This window comes from Corvus moneduloides, chromosome 3 (genome assembly GCF_009650955.1).
Source record: "Corvus moneduloides isolate bCorMon1 chromosome 3, bCorMon1.pri, whole genome shotgun sequence".
Lineage (NCBI taxonomy): Eukaryota > Metazoa > Chordata > Aves > Passeriformes > Corvidae > Corvus > Corvus moneduloides.
Window position 1 is genome coordinate 120,173,144 of NC_045478.1, and position 22,266 is coordinate 120,195,409.

General features: G+C 45.6%; 1 protein-coding gene across 3 annotated transcripts in view; it reads right to left on the reverse strand.

Moving 5' to 3' along the window:
• Positions 1-5,154: 5,154 nt before the first annotated feature.
• CCDC85A (coiled-coil domain containing 85A) overlaps positions 5,155-22,266 on the reverse strand; it is a 67,693-nt gene continuing 50,581 nt past the window's right edge. For 2 of the 3 annotated variants that reach the window (XM_032103786.1, XM_032103785.1), the window contains one exon: positions 5,155-7,152. In XM_032103786.1, coding sequence (XP_031959677.1) covers positions 7,103-7,152 — 50 coding nt within the window. In that variant the 3' untranslated portion in view covers positions 5,155-7,102. Of the gene's footprint in view, positions 7,153-12,780; positions 12,901-22,266 lie in introns of all 3 variants that reach the window. The other variant, XM_032103784.1, reaches the window with a different exon arrangement.

The window sequence follows — 22,266 nt, forward strand, 5'->3', positions numbered from 1 at the left end:
GCGGGAAGACAGGAGTTGTGAGGGGAGAGGCGTGAGGGAAGGAGGGAGATGTCAGTGAAGTTGTGAGGGGAGGTGGGGCTCTGAGGGGGCTCTGTGAGGCGGGTGCTGCTCCCGCCGGTCCCCGCCGTCCCGGCTGCACCACGTGAAGCCACCCCACTGTAAAAAAAGCAGCCCCGGGGAGCTCAGGGGACAGAAACACCCCCGACAACCCCCGCCCCGATCCCGGGAAGCGAATCCTGGGACAGAGACACGGGCAGGACCAAGCCCTCGGTCCCTTCCTCAACCAGGCCAGGACGTTTCTGACTGAGACCTGAGCATCAATTAATTCACCGAGGTCAAAGATAAAACCTTATCAGCGCCAGTCTGGGCACCGATCACTGGCTGCCTCTTCTCTCCATTGTTCATTTTTCCTGCCAAGGTATTAGCAGGGAAAAAGTCAAACCCACTGTCACACGGAACTATCCTCTGAAGAAAGGCAGCTTCAAAAGAGCCAAGGGAAGTAGCTGGAAAAACCTCAAGTTGTCTATTTTTCATTTGTTTGTATTTTTTAACCAACTGCTCATTTTTACACCTGAAAATGTCTCTGAAGTGCCTTTAGAGCAGCACATTTATTGGTCTCTGCTGGCACATACCTGCCTTCCCATCCAGCTCAGTTTTCCATCAGCGCTCACAGAAACATTTTCCTGGACACAGTAAAGTTATTACTTAACATAAGCACATATGGATTATGGATGCTCTGTATGGATATTCCTGCAGTTTCCATTCTGTCAGGGTACCAACACAACATCCTCCCTGCCTCTTTGGCTTTGCTTGTCCATGGCTACAAACGTACATAAGCTGCTCCAAGACACCCCACGCACACTGGAAAAGCACAGGAGGAAACAAAAACCTCCTGTCCACGAGAGTACCCAAGCAACACATCCAACCCTCAAAATACTCAGTGCAGAACTCTGAAATCTCTAGTGAGAAGCCAAAGAGATGCTGCAAAACAGCCACAACAGGTTTAAAAATAAAAACCAAAAGGAACCATGAAAATCATGCCAGAAAGAAGAAAAAAAAAAAACAACCGAACCTCATGCTCTTTTAACATCAGAGCATACAAGAATGCTTGGAAGGAAGGCTTTAAAATAAGTTTCATAATTGGTTGTGATTGAAGAAAAGGCCTTATTCATCACATCACTCATCTTGCACCTAATTGTATGCACATGTTTGGATTCCAGCCTGAAGCAATGGGTTAATTCTCCAATTATTTCACAGGATTAGAACTACTTTTTTTTTCCCCAGGAAATTTAGTGTTATTGTGAAGCCCATCAAGACATGCTATTTCATAATTAATACTAAATAAGAAGTGAATTCTCTCCTTTGTCTAAATAGCTGGCTTTGGCTCAGCTAGGAGCAGCAATTAGCAGGACAGCTTCCCTGAGCACATTTGATCTGCTACAGGGTTTCCTGCTGCAGATCAGAGGAACAAACCTGATTTCACACAATCCATGGGGTTTATGTTGGCTGCATGTGCTATAATTAAAATGATCTTTTCCTTTCCCCTCCCCCCACCCCCAAGGGCTTTGTTTATCTGCTTGTGCTTTCTCACCGAGAGGCACACACATACCTAATTTAGAGTACTGTTGATTACACTTCTGCTCTTTACCAGCTCCCTTTGTAGCATTCACTGTTTGTAGTTCGGTGCAGAAACTGGGACCTGTTGTCACTGGTGTTATTGGTCTGTTTTATTAGCAGAAGTAGAAGAACAGTTCCCATGGAAACATTTCCATGTTTCATGGTACACTTTTCCTGGGATTCTCAAGGTTGGGTAGGGTGGGCTCTGGCCTTCCTAAATGGGAGCACACAGCAGTCTATGGAAGCTTCCCCTCCAGCAGGGGGAGGAAAAGACTTTATTTTTAGATTGTGTATTTCCTCTCTTATGAAGTCTAATACCTGTGAAAACAGAGCAGCTCGACAGCCCCATGCCATTGACCGACGTCCAGGCCAACCACCACCACTCTGACAACAAACCAGATCCTACTTGGAAATGCCACCTCCAAACCCAAGAGAACGTTTTCCTTTCACTGTGACCCTCATGCTTAAGGTGTGAGTGAAGCTATGCTTTACCAGAGCTCAGCACACTGGCCTGAGCCACGATGGTCCCCTGCCACACCAGGCACTTCCAAAGCTTCTTGAAAAAACACCCAACCATGCCATCAAACCCCTCCTGCTCCACAGTGGAGGCGTTCAGGCCTGGGAACAGCACTGCTCACAGGCTGATCCGAGCCCCTGGCACTTACCAACAGTGATGATAAAAAGAAAACAAAGTCACCTGTGAAAGGGTTAAACCACCTTCTCTCTCTCCCACCCTGCTTTTCTCTCAGTGTCTGCCACACACAGCTGAGGTCATTGCAAACAGATTGTCCCACCTAAATGCAGCACAAGATTCACCTGCAGCCACCTGGATCCTGGCAGAGCAGGTCCCCAACCCCCTCCCTTGGTCCTCTTTCTTTCCAGAAGCTGGGGATGGGCTCCCTGTGTTATTTTTTTTCACCTGCAGACTTACAAATATTTTTAAAATCATATATATATATATGATTATATATATACACACACACACACTTCAACCTATATGCAGTGGGGGGGGGTGGGATGGAATCCAGAGAATCTTCAAACTTCAGGCCACGGCCAGTGCTTTGAAAAGATCATTATAACAAGTTCTTATTCAAGAGGAGAGTAATTATCATGTTCTAACAAACACATTAAATAATTCAGTATTATTACTTTGGCACTCCTTTGTGAACCAGGTGTTTAGGAAGCTGTTTCAGACAGAAGCGTGGGATGCAGTCCCTGGGGTCCTTCCCCACCAGCCAGCATGAGGGGAGCCACTAATGCTTGGACTAGGCTGGAGCTCCCCAGAGCCTGACTCCAGCAAAGCCCCCATATCAGTAGCATAGGGTACTATGGTTTTACTTATTTCTCCATTTTCTAATTACTCACATGGAAGTGTCTGAGCTTTCACAGTTAAGACAGATTCAAGTAAGGTTTATGTCTCTGGTCCATGTTCTCTTAAGTTTTTAAAACACAGTCATATTTGTATTTATGTAAGAGTATTCAAAAGTTAATTTTCTTTCACATTACCATCTTTGTTTTGCTTGACCCCCACCAATCTCACATAGTCTTGGCTAAGCCTTCCCCTCCTCTCTGACCTTCTGCACATTGAAAATCTCAACCATGCCATGCTGTTTCTGGAATAAAAAAAACCAACCAAACAGGAGAAGTCTGGAGCCATCAAGGAAGAGGGGAAGGAGCTTTTTCTTTAAGAAAAGAGTAATTCCTAGCAAGATGATTTGCTCATTCCTCTTTTGGCAGTTCCCCTTCCCCCTCACTCCCAGCATTGCACACATCAGATGCGAGTTGCCAGCTCAGGCAAACACCAGCTCACAATTCACTCCTGGGCCTGCCTGCACGTGCTAGTAAGTACCATAATCCCAAAGCAGCCCAGCAAATTCCTGTTTGCTGGTTGATTAATTAATGCACAGCCTCTATTTATTCACTCCAGGCAGAGCTGCTATCAAGTCAGCTGTTCTTACCTTTGGGATCTTGGATGACCAGAACTGCAGTTCAGTGCTAGTATGGGGACATTCATGCCTGGGGTCCCCATGTATGTGGTTCACCTGAGCCTGGAAAACACAAGTGTGGAGATAGAGATTTTGGCATTCCATACCCAGCAGCTGCATTTGATGGCCCATTCTGCTCAAAATAAAGGACAGCCTCATCAAGACTTTTTTCCACTTAAAAGTGGGGGGGGAGGAGCCAAGCTACTTTCTTCTGTATCAAAGTGGTGAGATCAGTATAAAGAATTCACACCACCCCAGGACTTACTTCAAAAACATTTGGGGAATTAAACAATCCAGTGCCCTGGCAGGGCTGGTATTTGTTGCGGAGACAACACAGAGAGCCTGGGGGGCATTTGGTGTTTGAAAGGTTTGGGCAGCACAAAGGAGCGCAGGGCCAGGCGCTGTCCCCAGGCCACAGAGGCTGTTTGGGCTGGCTCTGCTCAAAACATTAAGAAGGGCACTCTGGCTTCATGCCACGTTCATAAACATGTCCATCAAGTGCAGCCTTTGGGGAACAGGCTCTACTAAAACCAGTCACTTGCTGAAAACAAAGTGCCATTCTTTACCTTCTAACCCTTCAGCAAAGCAGCTTTTCTACAGTACAGAAGGTAAAATCCACTCCATACATCCACTACACAAGTGCTATTTAAAATTCACTCACACGGTGAATTTATAGCTCATTCAGGCTCAGCTGAGATCCTGGGAAAGGGCCTGTAACAACATGGGCAAATCTTCAACCAAAGCAGAAGTCTGCTACAAACAACTGTACATAGAGTCCACAAGGCTTGGCACAGTTACATTTCACTGAAAAAGGCTTAACCACAGGGGCAGGGAGCAAGACAGAGGAGCTGAAGGTCCCCAAGTACTACAGCAACATTTATTCATTAGCACATAGGCATTTCAGCAGGCTACAGACCCCCCCCCCAGGAGCACTGATTCCCTTCTCCACACACTGCCCACTTCCTCCTCTTAGGAAGGTGCACTTTAAGGAGTCCCCATGGGATTTATTAGCTTCAAGATATTGATTGTACTAAGTATCTCTTTTCTCCAGAAAATTTAGTGGAAGTTCTCTGCTCTGCAGTAAGAGCCAGCCCTTTCCCCCACAACTCACTACTGGGGCAAGGATGTGGTGGCACATGAAGCCACCAACACGCTGTAGGACACTGCCAGCCCCACCAGCACCCCTTACCTGAACAAAAAGACTCCAAGAGCTCCATGTTCCCCAATCCTCACCTCAAGACTGGCTTGTGAGGAGGGGAGGAAGAAGAAACCAGCACAGGTGTCCTGGGGCTGCAAACGCAGCACAGCTGAGGACTGAACGAGTTGCACCTGGTCACAGCCCCCCGCACAATCACACACAGCTATTCCTCATTTAACAGAAGACAGAGAAGCAACTTCACTTTGCTGGGATTTTTTAAAGACACCTGGCAAGAAAATGAAGAAAAATGCACAGCATGCAGCTAATTTCTCAACCAAGCAGGATTTCCAGCAGCTCCTGCCTGTAAGCCCAAGCAGCTCAGAGCTTCAGTCAGTAAAGGAGAGCAAACAAGGCTGGGATTCTATAATTTATTACCATTGCTAAGATGAACACAATACTTGATACCCCATCATATGCAGAACTGTAAAAAAATAGTTTTAATACAGTATCAAAATTTACACAAGTGTAGTGTCAAAAGACCAGTGTCCCTCGCTTGGCCCCTGCGCGTCCAGAACGCAGGCACAAGTACAGGTGTTACAGCTGTTCATACATACAGAGAGATAGGAATACAACAATTGAAATTGAACTCTGCAAACAATATAGGGGAGAAAACAACATGGAAAGAGGACAGAGCTGTCTGGGCTGGGGGTTATATCAGAAACCACGCAGGAGGGCAATGGCTCAAAACAGAAGGCTGGATTCTGCATTTCCAACTCAAGGAGAAGCAGTGAACGGGAGTTTTGCCCGAGAAAGCAATGCTGGATCAGAGGCCTTACATTGAATGGTACCAAGTGAAAATAACAACAGAAACCAACAGAATTACTGCTGCAAATTAACACACTTTTTCTGAAGACAGATAGCAGATTTACATCATACGCCTATATAACAAAAGATTGTACAGCAACCGAGCTACATTCCACTGCAAATAGCCCACGGACACAGTCCAAGCTCAGAAAAACAGAGGTTCTGACTTTGGCTCAAAACTTAGTAACCAAGAACAAACCAGAAACCCAGGAATTGTTGCATTCCTATATTTTTTTTTATTAATTTTTATTAGTCTTTTTGATACTCAGCTATGGTAAAAAGTTAAGCAACAGCATTCAGTCACAAGCCTGTTGCACATTCATACATGAAACTATCATTGCTTTAAGATATACACAAAATATCTATTGTTGTAATTCAATACACACAACTAGGATCATATACACAGAGATAAAAATAAACTAAGCACATCTAGGGCGCCGTCTGGTCAAATCTCAGGCAATCTGAACAAGAGCTTTCTGCCTCATAATAATGAAAGACATGCTCTGAGGATCATAAAACCTTTTTCTTTGAAAGAACGCTACAGTGGCAAGAAAAGCTTTTTTTATAATGCAGTGCAATCTTTTAGATCCTTGTAGGCTCTTGTTAAATAAACCAGCATGTCTCTAAATTAAACAGTAGAAATTAGCATCCTGACAATTGGAAAATATTTTCCAAAATAAACTCTGATGGAAATCCTGACTTGAGACCTGTAAGAGTGATGCCTAAGTATTCTGTTAATTAAAGGGCCATTCATTAAACACCTTACACCTCTTCAGAAGATGTGCATCAACGTGAATCGAAAAGAAAGCTACCTTGACTTTCATTTAGAAAGAAATTGCGGATCACTACAAGTACTGTAGTTATGCTACACTACCGGCTGGTTAGGACTTTATGGTCTTTTAGCACCTCCAAAGGCAGGTATTCTACCAAAGCAAAAAAATCACCTGGAAATTGCCTAAGCACCATTAACGGATCCTTTACAGACTGAAGTGTGAGTTACTAAGAAGCGACTTTCTCAAACCTGCGGAGACCAAAGGCACAGTTTATCAGTGTCTCTCCAGTCTGCTGAAAAACCTCTCTTAAATCCAATGGCAAACTCGTTCAGACCTATCAGAGATTCACTGTAACTAACCAAAATAAAACTTATTTTGCGTAACGCCTGCAGAATCCCAAATATCTTTTGGTTAGGATGGCAATACCTCAGTGCTTCTAAGGGTGGAGCGTTGCAGTGAGGGTGCAGCTCTTCATTAGCCGGGATATTGGAACAGCAGGATTGGGGGACACTGCCACACGGCTCCCCGCCAGACCCCTGTGCAGAATGTCCCCCCTTTCCAGCAGTCTCTTGCAGTGCAGAGCCCCCGACGTCAGCTGGGAATTGCGGCGGACACAGGCAGTTCTTCCCCTCTCCTGGGCAGTTCAAACTCGTGCTCTTCAGAGAGAGGATGTGGTCAGGGCCTCTTACATAGGTCCTTTATACTGATTTCCTGACAAGTGTTGTCTAATTCCAGGGCACGACCCTGCAGCATCTCCAAGTTTCCTCCACACAACCTAGAGGGAGGGATGGAAAGAGAGCTCATTATCCCCAGTTAAGGAGCACTGGCGTTCCTATGGACATGCATCTGGAATGCCACAGCTTGGAACACACACCATGCAGCACAGGTAGGACACAGGGGAGGGACACACAACAGGAGCAGAGACTGTCTCCCATGGGACACAGCATTCCTTGTGAACACAGAAAGCACATGCTGCCAGGTAAAAATGATTAGAAACAGGGACACATGAACTGGCACGTGCATCATGGGGATATTTTACGCTTCACACACAAGACTGAGGGTGTTTGCAGGTCTCAACAGAAACTCTGTCCAACTATTTCCCCAACCACATCTCTTGTAGAATGTGATTCAGAAGCACAAAGATCCTTCCAGAGGTGTCTAAACATCTCCAGCTTAAAAACCACAGAGCAGTTCTTCCTCTGCTTCAAAGCATTTACTTGTTCTCTTCAAACCAAGGAAGGCATTAGGAGTGTTTATTCCACTAGTTCTTTCCTGAGGTGAGAGGAATTGTGCCTGCAGCCACTGTGCTACTCTGCTTAACACCCATGTTCCAATGTCAGAATTAAAAAGGCAGAGAAGTGATACCCCCCAATATTTAGGGAGGTATTTTACAATGACTTACGGAAAGGTCGATGGAATATGAGCACAAGAACAGTAGCTTATGTCAATGTCCCCAGGCCTCTCAGGGACTGCTAGAGACAAGAATGGTGATTCCTATCAATTGTATTGCAATTTCAGACTATTTTTTTGTAACTGCTACTAAATCACCCATTAATCTCCAGGCCAACAGCAATATGACTGTCAAGAAAGGTAAAAGCTGTTTTCCATTGTCATCATTCATTATTTGTATTTTACCAGTGCCTAAAGTCCAGCAGTGAACAGACACTGCATTAGCTGGCACTGAATAAAGACAAAGGAGCTGGATCCTGGGAAGCTGACATCCTGAAAAGGTAGCTCTTAGAGCTGATGAGCAAAGGCAGAACAAACCCAAGGTCCTACTGTGATCTGGTACAAGAGATGGGAAAATAACCCAGTTTCTCTGAGCCTTTCCTGAAGAAAACCTGAGTGTCAGCATGAAAACCAGAAATACTTCAGACTGGAAGCAACACGACTACAGTGTTACAGGGCCAAATTCAAGTCTTTAAAGGGAACTGTCTTTAATTCCAGTGGGTGGGCATGACCCAAAGCCTGCAAACTTGCCATATGACCAGAACCTTGCAGCCAGAAATCCCAAGTCACCATCATAAAAAACATGTGTGCTTTAGGCACGTTTGCTGTGCAGTGAAACACTGCAGTGGTGAGAGCATGAAAAATGGGGGTTCAGGGACACCTCCCAGACTGGGTGTCTGTGGCACAGCCAGGCTGGATCTGACAATTCTTTCCAACACCTGCTTCCTGATTTTCCTAACTTAATACTATCAAAGAGGAAGCTCTCTTGGACAGCTTTTGTGAGAAGGCACATTGCGCCTAACCATGACTTCCAACAATTTTTCTTGTCAGTAAATATTAAGACAAGATTTACCAAGCAGCTAATGCTGACACAGTAATAAACTAGGAGATGACACTTCCCAAGGTCCTTTAGTTCCAGCTGAATGAGTGACCCTGGATTGCTAGGAAGGGGAAAACCCACACAGGAGAGCCCATGCCCTACGCACAAGTGACAAGCTGAGGTCAAAATGTCACTCAAAATCACTCCAAATTTCAGCAGAAACCTCAGCTAAAGGACAGCTGTGAGGCTGAGGATGCAGCCATGGAGATTCCTTTTTAGCTTACTTCCAACATACCAGAGTGCCAGGATGCAGGAATGTCCCTGGAATCCAGGCAGGAACCTGCACCCAACTGCAGGTGAGAGCCGTTACATCTCCGGGCTGCAGCAGCATTCCAGCCCTGTGGGACTCCGTGAGCAGCAGGAAATACCCATGGAAATCTCAGCTGCCCGAGCCCTCTTGCCCAGCTACACCCTAAAATCCCAGTTGGTGTATACCACCTTCCCTTGGGTTCCCTTCCCAAGTGAATTGCAAACAAAGCTTCCCAGTAACCTGAGGAAAATATGAGTAACACCCCTCCAGACCGAATCCAGACATTCCTGTGCTTTGGAATTACACCCATGCTCACTAATACACAATGAACTGCCTCTAAACCCGCTGTCACATGTGGCTACATTCTCCTAAGGCGCTACAAGCTTATAAATACAAAGCAAAACCATTCCCAAATACATTGTTGATGAGCGGGCACCAATTCCATATGCACATCCTGAGGAGAGAATTCCCACCTCCGTTACCTTAATAACATACCAGCACAATCATCTAACACCACAAAATTCCTACAGCATGAATTACACATCCATATTTGCGTTTTGCAATATTTTGGTACCAATCAACACCATGCATCAAAATTATGGAGCTCAAAGTGAAACTTGTCATCGTTCCACTGTTTTCACAGGCAAAATGATGCCATGGCAAATGTTTCCTGTGAAACACCCACAGTGCATCAGGCTGCAGCTAAACACTGAGTTACAGCCTGGCAGGAACTGCAAGGAGAATGCAAAAGAAAAGAAACATTATAAGTTGTTCATCACAAATCCACTGTGCTTTGAACATGGACTGGGTGGGTGTAAGAAGACAAAACCAGAAAGAAAATAACCGACTATTTTAAAAGTATAATAATATATCAATAGTCAAATCAGGCACAGATTATAGAAGTCAGAGGAACAGGGAGCATTTCAATGCCAGCAGCAGAGCTTTGAATGGCTGGGGAACAAAGGGACAAGGTGGGATACAAGTATATATTTGAGATTTACACAAATGAAGTGATAATGTCAAATTGAGCATTTTAGAAGTGGCATTACTTACATCACAAGAATTTTTATGCATTACTTTTAAATATGTATGAGTTAGAAACTGGGTTTTATCCATAAATTACAAAGGAATATCATAGGCAGAAAAATACAGAGGGGCCATTGTTCAGGTGGGGAAACTGAGGCTGCCAGGCTTCATCACACTTGCCAAGTTTTATTCTTATGAAGGATAAATTCAGGTCAGCTGAGTCATACAGTACTTTATCCCAGATATATTATACACATAGATTTTTCTGATCAATACTAACCCACATGTTAACACTACAGTGTTCCTAATGAAACAGTAATTGCATTACAGAAACAGTAATTGACTTAATTTCCATATAAAATCTTCAAGGGCATACTGTCAGCATTTAAACGAAGATTACTTTGCATCTTCAGGTGTTTCCAGGCTCAATATGGAATACAAAATTAAACCCCTTAAACTTACACTGCACATTTTTCCAGCTGTCTCAGTGCAAAGTCAATCCATGCAGAGCACCACAAGCAGGTTGGTCAGATACAACTGGAATGGGGACACACACGTGGCAACTTCTTCTTCCAACCATCCTGCCTGATGGAGCAGGTCATGGAAGAGCCTCATCCGACCGGCTGCATGGCAAAGCTCTGCTCTTGTTCCCCACTTCCTCCACTGGCAGGAGATTCCAGGCAATTTTTAAAATATTTTTTCATTTTTTTCAAAGTCAGGAAAACAACAGCACTATTTTAACAACCACCTCCTCTGCTTTCTAATGGAAATGTCCCTTTAAAACACAGTCCTGCTCTTCAGATTTCGTGCTGTTCACAAGTGGGCTGCACTAACAATGAGGTTTTATAACAGAGACTATTTCTTTGTTGCAGGAATTCCAAGTTGCCAAATTTGTACTGAAAAGCAGGCTCCTGGTGCTGGCTGATTCTTCCTCCTGCACCTGATTCTGCAGTGATGCAAGGATCAGCTGTGCATTCCCCAGAAAGGTGGGATCAAACCCATATGCCTCACCCTGGGAAAAAGCAGGGTCTGCTCCCTGGCTGGGGATGGGGAAGTCGGGCAATCTGTGAGCTGACAGCTCACCTTCCATTTGGATACAACACTTCATTTATATCAATTGCTGCAGTACCTCCTGGTGAACTTAAAGCACAGCTTTCACATCATATTGAACTAAACTCTGTGTATTTCTTATCAATCCATTTCAGCAAGCAAAGCATCAGCTGTTGTTCCAATATTTCACTTACACGGACCAGCTGTTACTACAGGTTGTCAAAAGCACCTTGTTAAATGCTCCATTCAGGGAAGAGCCTTTGCCAAGGGGTATTTTAAGAGAACTACAAAAGGCTTTTTTCCATAATGACACATGATCTCTTGACAAAATTACATGGCATAGCTTTATTTTCTAGGCAGCAGCAGGTGAAATACATGGAAGATGCAGAGAGGACCTGGAGCACTCTGAACCAGGCACTCCTCGGGAGCTGGGAACGTTGTACGAGGGTGAGATCAGCGCACTCCTGGGCTGAGTGCAGCTGGCAGGGACGTGGCTGGGGCGGCCATCGCGGAGGGGACGTGCAGCTGAGGGCATGAGGAGAGGGGCTGGGGCACTCTCTGCTGCCTCTCCCCTCTGCATGCCAGGAAAACAGGCGAGACGGCTGCGGGGAAGCACTGCTGTGCCCCGGGGTTGTGTTACAGGAAGGGATCTGATGGCTGTAATTTGTGCTCGGTTCACTTGCATAAACCCATTTCCTCAGGCTCCACGGAGGAGAAGCCAATGTCACCCGGCCTGAGGGAGACAATCACTGTGCGCAGGAACTCGAATGTCCAGGCAAGCCAACAGCACCGCTGAGCTCAAAACCAGAGCAAATGTCTACAAAAGTCCCTTCCAGAAGGAGTGCCAACCTCCCACTCCAAGTATGTCCCTGCAACACCTGTAGACGTGGGGAATAACACCCCCTTAACCTAAAGCAGGTTAGGAATGAGTGAAGCACAGAAAAGAAGAGGTGCACAAAGCCCCAGACAACCACGTCTGAGCCAGCACTGGGAGAGAGGAATACACAGTCCTTGCTCTCTGCTCAGCTCTCCCTCAGTTTCATTCCCCTCCAGAGGAACACGGGTACCACTGGCACCTGTGCTGCAGTGGGACAGAGAACTCAGCCACTTGTTGTCTCATGTCACCCCACAAACCTTGGAATCTTCTAACACTTTCTAAGTTTCTTTAATTGCAACAGTTTTACTGCTGACAGAAGTGAGAACTTGAGATTTACCCCTCTGATTACTTGTGTCAATTGCTGTATATCAATGCCACACAGGCCTTTGCAATGTAGCCCTGACTTCAGGGTAAAGCACATCTGTTCCCAAGGGAGTTTCAGCATTGACCTTGGGATTGTGGTCTCTGCCATTTTTAACAGAAATATACTGTGTGCCTTGGCTTTATCTCTGCATTAAAGTCTTTCTCTTTGCACGGGTTACAGGAATCCCTTGTATTCCACTGGAGCACAAACATGCATCCTCAATGAAAGACTTCCTTATTCAGCAAAACACCACTTCCAGCTTCAAAGAAAAACTACAAGTGTAAGTAATGTGGAGAGCAGCTACAGCTGGAATCAACACGGCTGTGAGGGCGGGACCCTGCCCAGGATACACACAGTCCACAGATGCAATGAGTGACAAACAAAAACAACCCCACTCATGACAGTAACATCCCAGTGGTGCCCATGGGGATGTTGCCAGGACAATACACACGTGTTGAGGGACAGACAGGACGTTTTGCATGGACTGTACCAGAGGAGCAGCGTTACCTTCAGAGCATTTACCACTGAGTCAGACTGCTGAGAGGCTGAGCCATGTCCACTGACGTTGGCTGGCTCGTTTGCAGAGCAGTGACTCCCCTCCGCCCCTCCTGGCATCCTAATGGCATCCTTCGCAAAAAATTAAACACTATTTAATACACAAAAGGCTTGGTCACTAATTAAAACAGATGTCAGTTATTTATTGCTCTTTTGCAGAAGGCTCAGAAGCACTGAAGGTGTGTGTTATTCCCAAGCTCCCCTCTTTCTGTGCCACAGTAACCAAGGTCCACTTGAGGCAGCGTGGGTGGCACTGCAGAGTGTCACCCAAACATTCTGGCCCTCAAGGGCGTCTCCCTGGAAAATCAGGACATGACAAAATTTCTTATGTGTGTACATCACCTCACAAAAGTGCTACAAAGTTTACAGAGATAATTTCAACCTCACAGGAAGGTTTTGAGAAGGTCTAATTTTATCTCAGTAATTCTGGAGGTTGTTCCTTCAACAGAACTCACATTTTTGAACGTTGCTGCGAGGTTTGCAATATGAGCTGAGCCACAGCCAACCAGAGAAGGAGCCAGGAGCTCCGGGCTGCCAGCTCACTCCTTCCCTGCCTCCAGCTCCTCCAGGGCAAGGCCATGGCCCCCTTGGCCTGAGAGATGTCAACTTGTCCCCAGCAGTGACAACCTCAGGGCTGTCCCAGTGGACACCTGCAAGGGCTCTTCAGGACACTGCCAAAAAAATGCACGCTACCTAAATTCTTCCAGCTCAGTCACCTCAAACTTTGCAGGATGTAAAGCATCTCCTGGAGTGAGGTAACCTGAGCAAGCAGGCAGCTCTGGAGGAGTGCTAAAAATACTCCTGCTGCATCTGTGGGCAGCAATGTGAGCACTGCAGCCGCAGGGACCGCCCTAGTCCCACTCCTGAGCTGCTCCCAACTTGCCCTGCTCTTCCCTTTCATTCCTTATGCAGAACTTTGTGTAAAAAAATTGAAAACTCCGAAGAAGCAAAATGTTCAAAGACAGAGAGAAGGAAAGTTCCTTCCTTAAAGAGTAATAAACACCGTAGGAAACATTAAGAAATAATGTAGCATTAATTCCTGCTGGAACGTGTGGGAAATGCATTTCTGAAGGAAAAATAATGACAGTGGAAAGAGCCTCTGATGAGGAACAGTGCCCCCATGGGCTCTCATTTGCCCTGCTGAGCAAGCACATAGCACAGTGCAGTTTTTGGGGGTATCTCTAATCTAAACAGTAGGAAAGATGAAGGTGGGGGTGGGAGAAAAAGGGCACACAGTGAAGACACGAGGCTGAACTTCACAGATCCAAATTCGTTGGAAAGTAACCCAGTCCAAAGCAAGTTCCTAATGCTCTTGGGATACACTGAGGCCATTGTAACCAAAGGTGCAGGCTCAGAGCAGTGCCAAGGGGCAGAGAGAACCCTCCCGGCCACTTAAAACATCAACTCAACCCCCACAGTCATCTGCAGGACTGGACTTCACATATTCAAAAAAAACCCTAAAAAAACCTGAATATGTTACGAAAAAACCCCAAAATGCTGCATATGCTAAACCCATGGAAAAGGTACTTTAAGCCTGAATCTGAAACCTCATTTCATACACAAACTTGTCCTCCTGCCAAGCACTGGATCCATGTAATCCACAAGAGTGGGCACTAATGGATCTTGTAACCAGGCTGGCAACACCAGCACATGCTCGGGGCTGTGCGGGGCAGCATCCTGCAGTTCTCCCCAGCAATGGCCATCACTAAATTGCTGTGATGTATGGAGGGGCTTTAGGACTTATTTTGCTTTGGGAAGGATTCATGACTTTGGGAAGTTCGTGACTGGCCAGACTTAATGCTGTACTTTGGGAAAGGAAATTAAAGAGGAAGGAAAAGGGGTAATAAAGCAGCTTGGAGCAATTCTGGCTTAGGATAGACTCAGTCTGTCAGCTTTGGGGCTTGTATCAGGAAAACTATTCTGTTTCTTTACTAACTCCAGAGGCAGCAAAGATTTTGGTCAGTTTTGAATAGAAAATAGAAATACTGCCATTAAAATGATGAGAAAATGACTATGGACTACACATGTAGCCTTCTGAACACAAAAAAATCTAAACTTCCTGCAAGCAGTGCTGCTCTCAGAGCTCAAGCTCTCCTCCAGGCAGCTGTGCTCCACAGCCTCTTCCCTGCCATATGTAGCACACTTTTGTCTCCTTTCATGAGAACGAGAAACTTGTGAACACACTGCTTCAAGCAGCCAGCACATGTTGGTAGGAGACCGAAAATTATTATTTCCCCTGTGGACATCCTTCTCCTTCCTCCCTCTGTCCTTGATAAGAGACATAAGCTTTTCTTTAAAAAGTAAGGCAGATTTTGCAGCCCTGAAGGCCCATCCTCAGCTCAGGGACTTCTCACGTCAGGTGAGGCCACTCCACTGATGCAGTAAAGCTTCTGCCTCCCTTGGAGGAAGCTTATTCCAGGGGATGATGGGGATGCCCAGCTTGAGCACGGGCCCTGTGAGCTGGAGGCACTCCAGCACTACTGTTAGGAGTTCCTGAGGCAGTGAAGCAAAGCAGGAGGAAAAGGCACTTTGCCGAAGCGGTGGTGTCTGAACACACAGGACCTTGGGGAATGAGGAACTGAGGTCTGCAGAGCCTCTGGCACAGCTGCTGCTTCCCAGGGGGAGCATGGACATGTTTCACCTTCCTCCAAAACCTGGCCTAACCTTCCTTGCTCTGAGCCCCCTGTCACTGCCCAGCCCCAAGTACAACTGGATCCTGAGCAGGACCTCGAGGATGGGAACAGACATCTGCTCCCTTCCTCCTCTTTCCTAGCTCCACACAGCACCTGCACCCAGCTACTGGAATCAGTATCCTGTGTGACAGATCTTTTCATTTCTTATCCAGTAACAGACTGTGGAAGTGGATCCAAATCAGACAGGAGGGATGAAGTCATAGCTCTGTAGTGCTGAAATCTCTATAAACTTTAAACATCTTGAGTAATTGTGAACAAACAGCGCTGTATAACATCAGCACCTGAGAAATCATTTACTTCTTTGCTCATCCCACACAACCAGCCTTCCCTACTGGGCCTGGCCAGCCCTTGTGCCCAAGTACAGCAGCATGCATGTGGCCTCTTCTGAGTCTAAAGGGATCTCTGTACAGGTCATCCCACTGCAGAGAGCAGGTAAAACCCACACCACATCCTGTGTACTTCCCACAAGGATAAGAATCCCTGAATGCGCAGATCCATTTGCTGTTAGAAGAAAATCTACAAAATATCTAATGCCAAAACGTGACTCTAGTGAATAGAAAGAACAGGAAATCTGACTCAGTCCTGTAATATCACCTAACAAAAAGCCCAGATGAATGGAAATTTAGCATTTCACTCACACTAACTACAAAATGTTACTACTCAGGCCATTTTCCCACAGTGCCAGAGGCAAACCCTGCACTGTACCCTGGCCAGGGTCAGAATAAAGACCCCTGTGTAGAACAGGGTATTCTGTGATGGAGAGAATTAATCACGAGCTGTTCTACTCAACTCAGTAGAAAGCTTCATTTTTTCAATCTGTATTGTTGATAAGGACAGTCATGAATGAAAACCACTGTAGTGCCCAGCCCAGTGGCCAGCTCAGTCCGTGGGAGTCCATGTGCCAGCCCCTCCGGAGGTGCCTGGCACGCAGGAAGAGCCAGGAAGGGAAAAGCAGTCCATGGCTGCCCCAAGGACACTCACAGTCACCTCATCAAAGCTTCCAAGAGAGCAGGATTTTCCTGTCCACTGGGCACTGGTTCACTCATCATCCAAGCCCTACCTCATTCTGCAGCGGCCTCTTATCCCAGAGGCAAGTGGTTTACTGGGAAGTAGATCCTTCCTGCTGGGTAGCTGCCACATCAGTTCAATCACTACCTGATTTTCAAAGCTTTTTTCCCTGATTTCCCCAGCCCTCAATTTCCCTGTACGGCTCAAAGCAAACACAGACTGTGTTTGTCAGCTTGTTTCAAACAGGCAGGAGAAAGGAAAACCAGAAAGCAGTAACTGCAGCATGTTGCTCTGCTGGATTAATAACACACTAAAGAAAACAGAGACATTTTTTAGGGAATATTCCTGTCAATTAAAATACACAATCTTCAAACACTGCAGTTTTTCACCTGTCCTCAAAGACCTCAGCAGAAACTTCTCCAGGATATTGCTGCCAAAATCCACACATGTTCACACTGGGTTGGAGGCACACTCAGATTTCTGAGTGGCCAAAACTGTTGCTGGCTACATCCCCTCAGAAACAGCCATTTCCAGCAGGCCTGTCAGAAACCTCTTTTGATAATGAACAGGCAAGAGAAAAACGTTCTGGGCTGCGGCAGCTCCAAACCTTGGAGGTCACACATGGAAAATCCAGAAGATTCCATACAGTCTACTAGAAAATCCTGAGGACAAAGTAACTCCCGACTTTTAGAGTTATAACTGGAAAAAAAGACCATCTGTCCTCTCAGAACGGCAACTCTCTGTGCACCAAGTGTTTCTTGAATTTGTATCTTGGTAACATGAAGCTCATGAGCTCTTGTCTTCCAGCCTTCCCCTGTCAAGCACAATGGACACCCTGAGACAAAGACCCTGCTCAGAACTGCAGCTGCTGGGAACTGGAGCCCTTCATTAATGGCCTATTAATTTACACTGGGGACGAGAGCACATGAAAGAACTGGGTGGGTGGATGCTCTTGATTCACTTTCTTTCAGCAAATATTTGATGGCATGATTAGGAAACATGAGTTTATTCAATGGCTTTTAATTACATTTTGGTTGAAGGATTCCCTATCCTACCTGCTAAGGAAGGGAGGAGACAAACACTATGGAACTGTGAGTGACACAGATTTTAGAAAAAGAAACACTAACCAAACAATTCCCACCTTCTAATAGATTTATAATTAAAACCATGTCATGAAGAGGGAAAATGAAAAAACACAGATCTCAGCGAAAGGTTTTTGAAAGAGTTGGAAATAGGTTGAAATAAAATGTGATAATCTAATGGAAGGGGGAAGAAAGAAGGAAATGGAAAGTGTTAAAAGAGCTTAAGAATAAACTCATGTGTGCCTAACCATTTCCCAGTTAAACATACCAGGACTGGAATGGGCTAACAAGGATGTTTTTACCCCCAAAAAAGGGCCTGAAGCAACAGTGCAAGTGCAAGAAATACCGCAAAAAGGGATAGGAAAGGACCAAAAGCCTTGGAAAGGAAAGAATGAGGAAACAGAGGCAGCAGAGCCCAGGTGAGAGGGAGCAGAAGGCTCTGCTCTAGCCTGGCACCAGAGCTGCCTCCTGGTCCTGTGCTGTGGGAGCTGGGCGCTCACTCCCTCTGCATACCACCTCCGGCCCACTGGCACCTTGTCTGCAGCATCCTGGCAATGCTTCCCTTCCCCTTCACTGAAAGGGAAAGCTGAATTACAAGGACAAAGAGCTGGAAGGGGAAAAGTCTCCTCCTCCCGTGAAACAAATAAGAACCGAAGCAATTTAAATTGGGTGACTTGCCAAGTTTGTCTTTTGCAAATGCATTCACTGTCATTATATGACAGATGTCCGCATTCCCAGGGCGTTTCAGCTGAGCTTATCAGCCCTGAAATACCACCCCAACAAAAACTCAGGGATATCTTCAGCTAATTGACATGTGGATGCCAGATCCTGATCTGGCTTCTCCCAGCATAAGGCAGGGGAGCAGTCATGCACCATGGCAAGTCTGGGAGGAGACTCCTCTTCCCAGGCCTCTGAAGATACTCACTGGCATAACAGGTCTGTCACAGCCCAGGGAGCTGCAACTGGATCTGAATTCAATCTTTGACCCCTACATATTTTAATTATTGCTGAGTATCTTCATTACAACAGCGTAGGTGGTGTGACAAGATTTGAGTGGTAGGCGAAGATCTCAGGTTTTAGTAACAGGGAGGCTTTAGGGATGGCTTCCCAATTCTCAGCCCTCCAGCTCAGTGCAGCTGAGTTACACACTCAAGAAGAAGGAAGAAAAGCCCTGTCCACCCTGTGCTGCTGATGGGAAGGAGATGGAGAAAGTCAGAAGCAAAGCTGAGCCGAGGAAGAAGGGAGGGGTGAGGGGAAGGTGTCTTAAGATTTAGTTTCTATTTCTCATTATCCTACTCTGATTAGAGTGGTAATGAATTAAACTAATTTCTCCAGGCCGAGTCTGTTCTGCCCATGACAGTAACTGGTGAGTGATCTGTCCCTGTCCTTACCTCAACCCATGAACCTTCTGCAGTATTTTCTCCCCCTGCCCAGCTGAGGAAGGGAGTGATGGAGCAGCTTTGGCGGGCACCTGGCCTCCAGCCAGGGTCAACACGCTGTATGTGGTTAGAGCATTGCTGATGCTGCATTCTCCTGTTTCAATGTCAGCTGCACAACCCAATCTCCAGTGGTGCTGCAGTTCCATGTGCACTTTGAGTCAGCAGAAGGCACTGCCAGAGCCCATGTGCTGCTCCTGCCTCAGTCCTGTGAGGAACTACTCTGGCCTGAACTCATCCAGCAAAACAGAAACGTTCTTGCTCTATCCCTGCTGCCCCCAGGCCCTGCTGTCACACAGCTTTGCCCACAGGAGTGTTTGAGGAGCACCAGTGCAAGCTGCTCACCCCTCAGCCCGGCCGCAGCCGGCACAGTCTGGCATTCCCAACAGAAGACCCAGCTGCGTGCCATAAATCTTGGAAAGTATCTGCTTTCTTGCTCAAAAGTCCTGCTTGTGGCCAGAAACTGAAAGGGTCTGGGTCATATCTTGTTATTGGAGAGAAGGAATACAGAGAACGACAACAACAACAAAAGAAGAGCTCCCACAAACACAGCAAACCTGCAACCTACGGCTCCTCGTAACTCTGAAACCCCCTCCTATGCTCTGAACCATCTCCACAACCGCTGTGCAGCACAGCGAAAGACATTAACAGGCTTAAGTGAATATTCCCATTTTTGTACCTTTTCTATTACCTGATCAAACTAAAACATTGACTCAGTGGTGGTACTGCAATTCCCCTGACAAAGCAGCCCTTCGGTACAGCAGAGGGAGCTGAAACTCGGGTTCCATTAGAACAGTGATGGCAGCACTTAAAACCATTTTCTTTGGAAATGTTCCTGCCACTAAATATTAATAAAACCTTTACATTAGAGGTCTGTGGGGTTTTGAAAAGAAAACTAATACATATGGAGGGAGACAAGCAAAGCAAAAGAAATTGGAAAGGAACCACATCTAAGTGACAGAGGAACAGAATGATTTGTCTGGAGAGGTGTCGACAATTGTGTCAGTGCATTTCCAGGAGTGACACATAAGCAGAAAAGGGGGGAAAGAAAGGATATTGAAAGCAGAGAGGAAAAAGAAGAAAAGCATGGCAGGAGGAGAGAAAAAAGCCTGAGACAAGGCCAGGGCTTTTCAGCAGAGACAGCAGACGTGTCACACTCATGAGCGTGAGTCGTCACCTCTCTCCTAAGTGCAATCCTGCAATTCCTAAACCCTACCAGGGAGGGGCTATCCATAAAAGCAAAAGGCATCCCTCACTCAGACACTGCTGAAATTTTAAGGCAGGACACTGTAACTGAGTAAGGGCCGTGCCAAAAACCTTCATCGGTTGTGGAGCTCGTTGTAGATTTTCAGTTTATTTGTCAAAAGTACTTGGCTTGGCTTCATGCCCAACAAACTCCCACTCCTCCCACTAAATGGAATTAAACCAGTGCCAGGAGTTTATGCATTTCCATCCTGCATCCTTGTCTTTGTGACAGGGCCTGATCACCACTGAGGTGAGCACGTTCAAGGTGGGACCCACAGGAATAACAAACTCTCAGAACAAGCTCAGGCAAATGTAACACCGAGGTGATGAATGCAAAGTTAGAATAAGCTTGGTGTCTACACTTCCTTCCTCTCCCCAAAGCCATGACTTCAACCAGGAGGAAGAGTAAAATATGCCAGGAAATGTGAACTCTTGCCACTCATTAAGTCTTAGAATAAAGTATCCAGAGATACGAGGAGATTTTTCAGAACTCCACCACAGATCCTTGTGCCAACAAAGCCAGACATGAGACAAACTCTGACCTGGCTACTTGAAAACAAAAAGCAGTTTCCAGGCTTGCTCACCTCACTCTTCCCCTTCAAAACCCCACCCTCAGCGTATTTTGTTTCAATGATTTTGGAACAGCTACAGGCTTAGGTGCTGGGCTGTTTCCACAGGCACTATTCTCTGGTTTGGCACCCCAGCCAAGGTATTTTCACTGAACTCAGTGCCCACAGTGTGGGTGTTCCAGGCTTTGGTAAGATTTGGGAATGCATTCTGTGGGTTCTGCCTCAGCGCCTCAAACCCAGACAAACCAAACATAAAACACACGGACACTTCTAAAGATTTGGCCCATGAAGAATGTTCTGCACAATTTATCTCCCAGTGTTGTTTCAGACCCAAGACAAACCACACAGTCTTTTTGGGTGGGTTTGTTAACATTTGCCATGAAAAATGTTCTTGAAAGAAAATAATACTCTTTATCACTGATGATCAACCATTGTCTTTCCTACTGAAAACTGTTTACATGTTAATGAGCAGACTTTTCTTGTTGTCCTTCTTTTCCAGATCCAAAAATCAGAGTAGAGAGAAGCCAAGGGCCCAAGGTCACCAAGCAAAGAGCTGCAGAGGCCCTTCCAACTGTCACATTAAAGGTGAGGGGAAAATCCACCACATTTTACTTAGACTCTGCCTTAACAAAAGGGCAATAAATCTGAGCCAGTGGATTTTACTTCTTACTACCTCACTGTTACCTTGGATTTTACAGTCAAATAATGGTACTAAGTCCAACAAAAAGCATTTTTTTTCTTCAGACCAATGGCTAGTGTTCAATTTAAACAAAATCCAACTTCATTTCTTTTCCATTGGGCAATTTCATTTGAAGACCTGACAAAATTTTCTAAGGGTTATTTAATGAAACATGATAGAAGTACGTTCTAGTAAGTATGTACCTATATGAAAAGTTACAAGTGTATTCATTTGTCTTGAGCTTTTAAATTTTGCATTCTTAGAAACACATTAGGAAAACCTTTAACACCATATTTAGTCAATTGACTTTCAGTCTTGCATTAATGTATCTAATATATTTCTTAGAGTATTAAAAATAATATGACCCAATTATTACTTATAATGTTTGCATTTTTAGAGCAAAATATTTTGGCTAACTGTAAAAAGTAGTTGATATTTTAACAAGAAGCTCTTGGAACAAAACCAGAATGCAAAGGGTCAGTTCACTGTGATTCCCAACCCGTAAATTAATTAATTAATTAGAAGTAGCAGCTTCCAGAGAATTTTTCTTAGCAAGGTATCAATGCCTGCAAAGGAAAAAAATTAATGAAAGCATTGTCACAGCCTTAAATCAATCTCCTACTCAAACACAGCAAGATGAGCAAACAGATGTGAGAGCCTTTGGTTATCTGGGTGTTCAAACGCAGGAAGGACAAGGGCTGCTGGTCCCTCTGCAGCCCGGGTGCT